At 46.4% G+C, this 9,818-nt stretch overlaps 1 protein-coding gene across 1 annotated transcript in view; it reads right to left on the reverse strand.

Moving 5' to 3' along the window:
* Positions 1 to 1,875, reverse strand: part of LOC109316160 (C-type lectin domain family 1 member A-like) — an 8,368-nt gene extending 6,493 nt beyond the window's left edge. The window contains exons 1-2 of the mRNA XM_019544037.1: positions 1,742 to 1,875; positions 1,046 to 1,150 (exon numbers count right to left, since the gene is read on the reverse strand). Coding sequence (XP_019399582.1) covers positions 1,046 to 1,150; positions 1,742 to 1,832 — 196 coding nt within the window. The 5' untranslated portion in view covers positions 1,833 to 1,875. The remainder of the gene's footprint in view (positions 1 to 1,045; positions 1,151 to 1,741) is intronic.
* Positions 1,876 to 9,818: the final 7,943 nt, after the last annotated feature.

The raw sequence follows: 9,818 nt of genomic DNA on the forward strand, positions 1-9,818 counted from the left end.
TAATCGAACTTTAAACACACCACTAGAACAACCGCACCATGAAGTTACTAAAGTTTATAATAAGACAGTCATATCATCATCTTATGGTAATTTACAAGTCACTTTTTTGAATTTTGATAAACGATGAAAATAAAAACGGAGACAAGCAAATAAGCTGAATAAATCATCTTTTCACTTAATTTTCTTGTCAGGAGATAAAATGCTTCATTGTATTATTACCAAAATATAAATCAATTGTAGAGTCCTAGTTAGACTGATATTTCAAAGGGCAAAAGCCCACACCTACCAAAATAAATAAGTAATTAATAAAAAGCTTTAAAAACCAAAAAACAATCTTGCTATAACATTCTTCATTTATACCAACATGTCTTCCTTTTTTTTTGAGGGAGGGGGAGGATTCCAGAATAATGTACTGTATTACCTTGTTTTTCCTCAGACCTAGTTAGTTAAACTGTCATAATCCACTAATAAACAAAAACATTATCACTGGAAAAGTAAGAGGTTTCACCAGCCAACTAGATGAAAAACCTTGTTACAGATATATTTTAAAGTTTGAACATTTGACAGGGAGGACTAAACTCCTAAATTTGTTGGAGAAATCTCTTCCCAGCAGTAGAAAGTTCGTCTTCTTTCTGCTTCGCAGGGAGCATAGATTTCCAGATCTCAGCAGAATTGCCTGCATTTTACATTTCCTATGAGTAGAAATGTTACGTATAAAAAGCTTTCACCTCTTCTCCATTACCTCTGAACCAACTCCATTTCCTCCAGTTTCTTTATAAATATCCCCCCCTTCAGTTCCTTTTTGGACAGAAATGTTGGTAGCTGAAACTGTCCTCATTTTCTCTCAAGAAAATAAAATGGGCCTGATTCTACATTTCCAGGGCCATTTTCTGTCAGAAAGATTTCTACTGCTGTAAACCAATCTATTGTCAATGTGCCTTATATGAATAAATATATGATACACATAGTGAGGGTCCTGTTATATTTACTGGGTGTTCATGGGTTGCAGGACCTGCTCTGGGGGAAATAAATTAGTTGCACTTACATTGGGTACTGTAGATTCTTGCTGTTATCAGCATCATCAGGGACAGGGACATGATCCCAAGTACCAGTGGAAGGGGGGACCATGAGGAAGATACCACAGGAAACTCTATCAGAGAAAGGGAGAAAAATGAACACAGAGAAAACAAAAAAGGGAAGGTTTCTTACCTAAAGAGTAACTTTGCAGTAGAGTGTATTTGAACAGCACCAGATTCTTAAAACAAGCATGCTCCATGCAGTGTGAGAAGAAAGAGCTGGTGCTGGGTCTAGATGCAGATGCAAATATTTGGGCAGAAGTATTTGTGTGAGGCTGTGAGAGTCCATGAGACAAGTGTTCCTGGCTCCTGTCTGTCCATGGACAGGATTCAGCCCCTGAATTTCAGAACAGGACACTGGCTGTTTTCAGGAGACAAATTTGTGGGATAAATCACAGAAAAAAATGTTGTCTTTGCAGCCAGACTTTGCAGGGTAGAAACAATCAGATGATTATAGGAAGGAGAATAGAAGAGGTTGGGGTCAGGAGCTGGCAATGGGTGCAAGTGGAGGATTTTCTGCTATGTGGTATAATTGCAAAGCCATACCCTATGTCTACTGCAATATTCAATATGGTGCAAGAGAGAAATCAGAAAGTCTGAGTTCTGATCCAAGATGAAGATATTATTTAACCACAGCTGCCCCCAACCCCCATGCTGTGCGATACCTCTGTGTCCAACGTGCTTAGGAGTCGGTCTCTGGTGCTCTGGGGGAGTTGGTAGTGTGAGGCCTGGCAAGGTGATTTCCTGCTTGCTCATTTCCAGTGGGCTCTGCCACAGATGGTTTAGACTCAGCTGGAACAGATTCAGGTGTGTGATGTGGGAAGTAACTGATAGATCATTGAATCACTCAAATGTAGCTGCTGAAAAAGGGTGGAGTTGCAGTAGTGAAAAAAAAAGGCTTAGCACATACGTGAAAATGGTGAAGGTTTCAAACAAGTTCCCCTTCCACATCACTGCAGAATGGAGGACTTCAAACATTTTCACACCAAAAACATGCAACAGGAGAGAAGGAAAGCGAGAATAAGGGGGTGGGCAGAAAGGGGGTGGTGAGAGAGGCAGAAAGCCATTCAGCCTGGAGAGCCAGGGTACTGGACATCTGGGCACTCCTACTACTTACGGTAGACCTACATTCAATTGTCTGGTTGGGTCTTTTAGAACATCCCCAGCCAGCTCCTACCAGCACTGCAGATGTTAAATGCTTTCCTAGGCCTTGCAGTGTCCTAGCACAGCCAGTTCTATTTCTGCAATGAGTGTCCATCATGGAATAGTTAGCAAGATTTGTAAATTCACCTCTTAATAATAGTCTCTTTCCTTCTTTACTCCCCATGCACACAGTTACATGCACAGACACGTCTGTGTAGTCTGTCTCCTACATTTTGCTTTCTGTGGCTGCATCTCTCCCAGCAAATGCTTGGAGATGTTACCGCCAGAGTGGGTCTTCCTTCTGCTTCTAAAAAAGTCCATTCCATTCTGTACATACGGCCTCCTGTACAACTGAATAATGCTTTGTGGTGGCAGTTCCCCAGAACTAATGAGATTCCTCGCAACAATTTACCTGGCTTCCAACACAGAATAGCTGAATCCTGCCAAGTGCAATGTTCTGTTACAGCAGTGACAACCCTAGGACCCTGTGGATGGGATACCTATTTGCATAACATAGACTGTGAGCAGTGACCAGTGTTCAGAAGCTGAATAGGTATATCCTAGGAGCTGGGGGCTCTCCAGTTCAAAGGGGCCCAGCCCTCCCATTTTACTGGCTGAAACCACAGGAAGTGCTCGCTAATTTGAGATGTGCTGCTCCTGTACAAATGAACTGAGACTGTGGTGAGTGACCGTCAGAGCGGGGCTGAAAAACTGCTGCTCAGACCAAGGGAGCAGGAGGGCTAGTGAAGTAGCTAAACACACATATGGGATGAATGAACATGCAGCTGTTAGGAAAGCTCCGAGTAATATGGGCCATTGTTTAAAGCCCCTTGGATATATTTCTCAGTGGAGCATTGTAGGATTTAGCTCCCCAGTGCCTAGCGCTTTCAATGGACTCTGGGAGCCCAATTCCTATGGTCCTTAAATACCCAACCGGTGGCATGAGCAACAGACCTGGGTGTCTGCAGCCCCAAGTAGGGCTAATGGACAAGCCCTATATGGTACGAACAAAGGGATGCTTCAGTTCAAGAGCCTGAAGTTATTTTTAGGGCCCTGATGTTATAAACCCAGTTTGACACCACTTTCAGGGCCTCTCCTCCAGCTCAGCACTGAGGTTCACGACCTAGAGTGGAAAGAGATTGGGGACATGTTCCCCTCCATCCTTGACGGTCTCTTTTTTCCCCTCTGTTGTTAATTCTCCAGATTAGTAGCATGAGCAGTATCGCCACCAGCATCCTGACCACAGAGGCCTTATTTTCTTTGGCCAAATACAGACATTACACTTTTATCAGTATAAGTGATTGACAAGTGGTCTATATTGGTAACAGAACAGAAGTTTGGTGCACACAGACCAGTGGACAAATGTGTGTTCTGTTTGCTACTGGTCTAAACTGTGCCGCTTACAAAGAACCACATAACTTAGATTGATTCTGCCTCGGGATTTTTGAATGTATGCACCTCACCCTTGTAAACAGGCAGTATGGTGTCAGGCTGAAGAGGGGAGAAAGAGAGAAGAGACAATGTATAATCTGGATCACACCCACTCTCCATACACTGACTGACTCTCCAGTCTACGCAACTCTCCCAGTGCTCAGCAGACTTTCCCCTGGCCAACTGCGGAGCTGTGTACTAAGATTTATTCCATGTTCTCAAATTCAGGGATTGTGTTCACTGATGACAGTTCGGTATAGTACAGATGTCACTCCCAAAGCAGAGTGACCAGGTGCCCTCAGTGGAACAGTGTGAAATGAGACAGGAGTCTGAGCTATCAAGTCCCCTTGTCAAAATGTTCTCCCAGCACATGGAGAAAGCATTTACCTCTTCAGAAATTGTTTAACTTCCCCTGCCCTTGTATCCACTCATGACTCCCTCACCCTATAATGATTCATGCAGAGGGCCTCGGGGTGCTGAGAGTTGGTTTATTTTCAGAACAAATATGACATTCCTGGAACAGATAGAGGACATGGAGTTTCCTCAGACGATGGAAGGAAAGTCTGGCTCTTGGGGCTTCTGTAGTTGGGCAGGACTGGATTCTGCCTTGCACACAACAGGGGGCATCTGTAGCCAGGCAGGGTCAGTCACTGGGGGATCAGGCATACTTTTTTCATTTCTCATTTTGATGGGTCTGTGATGCCTCAATATAGGTGCAGCTCTGGGGACTTCCTGTTTGCACAAGTAGTTGCCAAACTATGACAAAATCCATCACATGGCCAAGATAACAAGATCCAGGGATGTGATGTAAGTAGAAGCATCCCTCTCTCTGCTGGCTCCATCTGTCATGTGAGGGAAAGAGAGAAAGACATGCAGCCATACTGTGTGTTTAAGCCTTACTGCCCTACAAGGACTGTTCAACCTGTATAACAATTGCCTCTCTAGTCTTTTATAATGGGTGTGGAAGACCAGGACTCCACCAGCAGGTGAACCTGATCTGCAGGGGACAGAGACTGCAGTCAACTGGCACTTGACTAAAATACAAGAGGAGGCAAAAGATATGGCCAAACAAGGCGTTCTGGTGTGTCTACATCTATGCGGCTTATTAGGCAGCCCCAGCTTGGCAGTACCACTGGCTTAAAACACAGTTCACACTTCTGCTCTTATGCTTGGAAAGGGCAGCACAAGATGCCCAGTTTCCAGGAGGGATCAGTGAGACCTTCTGAGATCTTCAAGGTAATATGACTGATTATTTTCTGCTGTGGTGAACTACTGGATCAGCCCCTGCTGAGCCATATGCCTCATGGGGTTATCAAGTGAGCCTCTTCTGATGGTTTCTCAGCCTTCTCACAAATGCAGAGTCGAGTTTCTCCACAGGTTCCAGTGCTAGCTGTCCCACCCTGGACATATGCACAGATCTTACTCTGATCCTTGGGGTCTGGGAGGGAAAACCTGGAAAGAAAAGCCACTCTGAATAATTACTGTGCCACCAGATATGTTCAGCATTGTGGCCTAGCCAAATTTTCAGTGTGCCTCCCCAGAATGCCCTTGGACTTAACAAGCAGGAGTATATTCCCTCTTCCCCCTCCTAGCATTGAATTTAGCTCCCAGAATGTCTCCATCTCAATGACAAGTCAGCGAAACACCCTCCAACACTATATAAAGTATCAGTCACATTCAATGTTCCCTCTAAGGAGCAGCAGTCCTTGAGTGTGCCGCCTTGGTCCAGAGTGGGACACTTACTGAAGGGGGCTGAGGGCTGGGGGCCAGAGGACAGGGCCTGGGGCCGGAGGTTGGAGCTGGGGGATGGGGCCATTTGCTGGGAGCCAGAGGCTGGGGCCAGGAGCTGGAGGCTGGAGCTGGAAACCAGGAACTGGGGCTAGGGGCTGGAGGCTGGGGGCCAGGGGCCAGGGGCTGGAGCAGGAGCCGGAGCCTGGTGTGGGCTCCGCTGGCTCGGGGGAAGTGCTCTGCTCCCCTGCATCAGGGCCAGGGAGTGGAGCACTTCCCCGGAGCCAGCGTAGCCTGTGCCAGCCCCCTGCACCAGCCTCCTTCCCTGCTTTGCCTCACTTCAGGGAGGAGATGCTGCCTGCCTCAGTGAGGCTCCGCCACCTCCACTAGCTCCGAGACACTGGCCCTGATGCTGGGGAGCGGAGCACTTCCCTGGAGCTGGCGGAGCCCGCCCCAAGCTCCTGCCTCAGCCTCTCCTGGTGCATGGCCATGAAAAGGCTGTGCATGGCTACACTTTTAGTTGTGCGCAGCTGTGCCCACATGCACCTTAGAGCGATTGTAACCATTTGATTTTATTCTATCTTTCACCTTTCAAGGTACAGCCCTAACAACCAGGTTTGGAGGAGCATGGCAACAGGCACCATTTTCTTATCCTGCTGAACCTGCTCCATTGTACAGCCAAGACTACAAGAGTCCTAGGGCCAGAAAGAGAGCAAGTCAGAGGAAACCTGTCTTTGTAGCTTTGGGGCTACACTAATCCCAAAGGCCGGGGGAAAGCTGGGGTCTGGAGCCTTCTGCTGGGTTATTTCAGTTTTAGCAAATCACTATACAGGAGCATTGCAGGGACCAGAAAGCTTGAGTATGTGGTGGGGAAATCATTAACATGAAATTTCTAAAGGCTAGTGGGGGCCTATGTCATGTGGCTATATGTCTGTTGCTAAGTATGTCTCTGGTGCAGTTCATGGCCCCATTTTGCTGCAGTCTGAGATTCCCAGTGCCATGAGTTCCAGGATGAATCACACACTGCTGAATGCTACACTTCAGTGTACAGCTGAGAACTTCCTAGTGATCCAGACTTACACGGTAGAGGAAAGAGCTGTTCCATCCACCCAGATCCACCTTCTGTGTCTAGGATCATAGTATAATCCAATCCAGAATGGGTAATACTGAGGAAGCCCACCATGGTCTTCATAGTAGGCATATGATTCTTGTTTTATGAAATCCTGTGTAAGAATAAGAGAAAATAGAAGAGTGTGTGTGTAAATATGAATGGCTGGAGAAGGTCAACCGAGGGCTGGGAGTTCCCCATGCAGGGCTCTAGAGAAGAATCGCCTCTAAAGGTAATGTTGGGCTCTCACTTCCATGGTCATAGCCTGCTTCTTCACACATCCATCATTTCTTTAAAAAAAATCCTTTTACATCTATGTGTTCCAGGCTCCCCAGAGCTGAGTTTTTACAGAAAAGGTGAATTATCTTCCTATGCATGGTACCGCTGTTGCCTTGTACTTAGGAGCCTATCAAGGCATTTCAACTTCAGAACCTATTTTTGTCAAACTTTTATTGATTCTGGACCCAAATGAAACTTCACAATCCAGCTGAGGGTTCAGGCTGCAGGCCCTTTGTGCCAGTTGGGCTCAAACCTGCACTTGAGTGACTGAAGGTCATTTGCTCAGTATTACCAGGCGTCTAGGGGAAAAGCCAGCTATGCCAAGTATATCTTTATATCCCATCTGCTGTCTTTGCACTCAGGAGGGCAAGAGAATTGTGCTGTCTCTTCCTTGCCCTACCATGTGGGGTAATACACTCTTTTTTACCACCTCTGTGCACCTGCAGCCTTCCAGTGCCAGGCTGGCAGTGTCACCGTACTACCTACTGCAAAGACTGGTTTAAAGCCACACACATAAAGACAGACACACAAGACGTAGCTGGAAGCAAAATCAAACACAAATACATATATGCCTCCTGTGATTCCTTCCCACACACCAGAGAAGCCTCCAACATATATTTCACTTCATGCACCAATACACAAAACATTCCTCTGGGCATTACCTGGCTGAAGCCATGTCAGAGAGAGCCTATCTCCTCCCTGGCTGTGTCCACCTGATCATTTTACAATTTTCTCAAATATAAGCTGACCCTGAATATAAAATGACCTCCCAAAATTAGATTTTACATATAGAAAAATTATACATGTGTTATCATTTTCCAAGTATAGCATGTAAGTATTGGAAGTTTGCCTTGAATTTATCTCCCCCCTGCTGCTACAGCAGGGAAAGTAGATCTTGGGGGTGAGGGGTCAGGTGACTCCTTTGCCCTCTGCCACCTCACATTCTTCCCCCTGCAGTCCCTTCCCCCCATACTGTCAGACCCTGCTCTCCCCGAGTACCTGGAAGTGAGAAATAAATGTGAAAACTTGGACTTTAAAATAAATGTACCCCTAATAATGTGTTTGCATATAGGCAAATTACCACAGGTACCCATGGACGTAGCTCATTCAGAATTGCGGCAGGTTACCTTTTTTGCAAACATCTGAAACTTTTAGCACAGGTTCTCTATAAACACACTTGTGTACCTACTTATACATAATGCAAACGATACTTGATATTAATCCAAAGCCAAAAGGTTCATGATATATCAAAATGTTTCTGAGTGAACTTCAGACCTACTACTGGAAAGCAGTGGGAGAGGATGGAGAAGATGTGGTCAACTCCACTTGGCAAAGGGACTCTTGGCAAAGACTATTTATTCAAAGACACTTTGAGAGGCAGAGTTGTAGCAAACCCCCCAGTTTTACTTTTTTTTTTAAATGCATTACCTCCCCTCCCCTAACCATTTCTAACTTTCTTTCTGACCTCCTAAACCCTTACAAGTAGTTATAAGTAGTATCAGTTAAGCTAAGTTCTTATATTCCCTTATGACAAGCCCCGCCTTTTTTATATTTTGAATAATGTTTTGTTAGGTTTGTATTGATTTTTACTGTTGTATACTGTATTATTATAATTTTCATATTTATTTTTATTGTTTCATGTGGATATTGTATAGTTTAGGCCTGTGTTTGTAAGTGAACCAAAGTAATGTTAAGCCTCCATCTTGTGTCCTCTGCCCAGGCATCCCCTGTGTTGTAACTGTGTGACTCATGTAAATTGGTTCCCGGATGAATGGGAGTGATTGGGAATGTTTGAAATACAATGGTAGCAGGCCTCTACTGAATGGCCTGTAATGACCAGGCTATCACCTTGCATTGATTCATCCAGGAACCATGGACCTCACCCAGGAATGGAGACAAAAACCCAGCATTTGAAAGACAAAAGACCCTGCAGAACCAGCAACTCAACCATTGTACCCCACCATTACAGACACCCGAAACTGCACATCCCTGCATGAAGCCCACATGCTCAGTACAGCAGGGTCACACAAGGTCTGCTCCTATAAAAAGGGGCAAGGAAGACAGACCCAGTGGGAATGTCATTTCTATCTGAATCAGACCAACCAGCTCCATGTTACAGTGCCTATCCGCCCCAGAAGCCCTGCTGGTGACCCCCTCTGGACAACGTTGAGCTGAAGGAGACCCCGACTGGCCATTGAGGACCAACTTTCAGCCTGGGATAGGTAGATATCACCTGCACATTTCCTCCTCCAATTTGGACGGACTCTCTCTCTCTCTCCTCCCAGACTTCAGCCCCTGCACCAAGCCTCTTTAACCTCTGCTGCCATATTGTGTGTGTGTGTATGCGTGTGTGAGTGCAAAGGAATCAATAAGATATTGTGTCACCATCTCCCCTGTTCCATAAAACCACTGTTATTTGTAACACTGACCTGGGTTGTATTTTACTGAGCCCCGGTTCCTTCCCATCTTAAATTCCGGTCTCTGTCTGTCTCTCTCTCTCTCTCTCAGCTTTGCCCCCCACCCTTTTCCCTGCCACCTCACAGCTCCTCTCTGTCCCCCTGCTGCAGCCTCTTGGCCCTGTTGCTTTCTGCTGTCCACTGCCTCCTTCTTGTGTCTTTCCACAGCTCTTCCTGCCACTTTTAGCCTCTCAGTCCAGCTCATTTCTGCCTCCCCCCATCTCTCTGCCTTCTGTTCCCAACCTTTCCTGCCCACCCCATGTTCTCCAGCTTTCCGCCACACCCTCTCTAGCTGCCCCTTCTCCCCCTCACAGTTCTCTTGCCTGCCACCAACTTCCCTGCAGCTCCTTCGGACTGCCCTGCTGGTTTCCGGGCAGCCAGAGCCCTTCTCCAGCTCCTGGCACAAGCAGCCCCTCTCCCTGTAGCTTTCTGAGCTCCCCAGTAGTCCCTCTCCAGCACCCCTGGTTCCCAGAGCCAGCTCCCAGTTTCCTCTGCACCCTCTCTAACTCCCCTGCACTCTGTCCCAGCTTCCCTCTCCCCGCTTACGTTTTGGCTCCCCCGTAGCTCTGGCTTGGGTCCTAACCTCTGTGCCAGCTT

Source organism: Crocodylus porosus, unplaced genomic scaffold (assembly GCF_001723895.1).
Source record: "Crocodylus porosus isolate Cpor-Errol unplaced genomic scaffold, CroPor_comp1, whole genome shotgun sequence".
Lineage (NCBI taxonomy): Eukaryota > Metazoa > Chordata > Crocodylia > Crocodylidae > Crocodylus > Crocodylus porosus.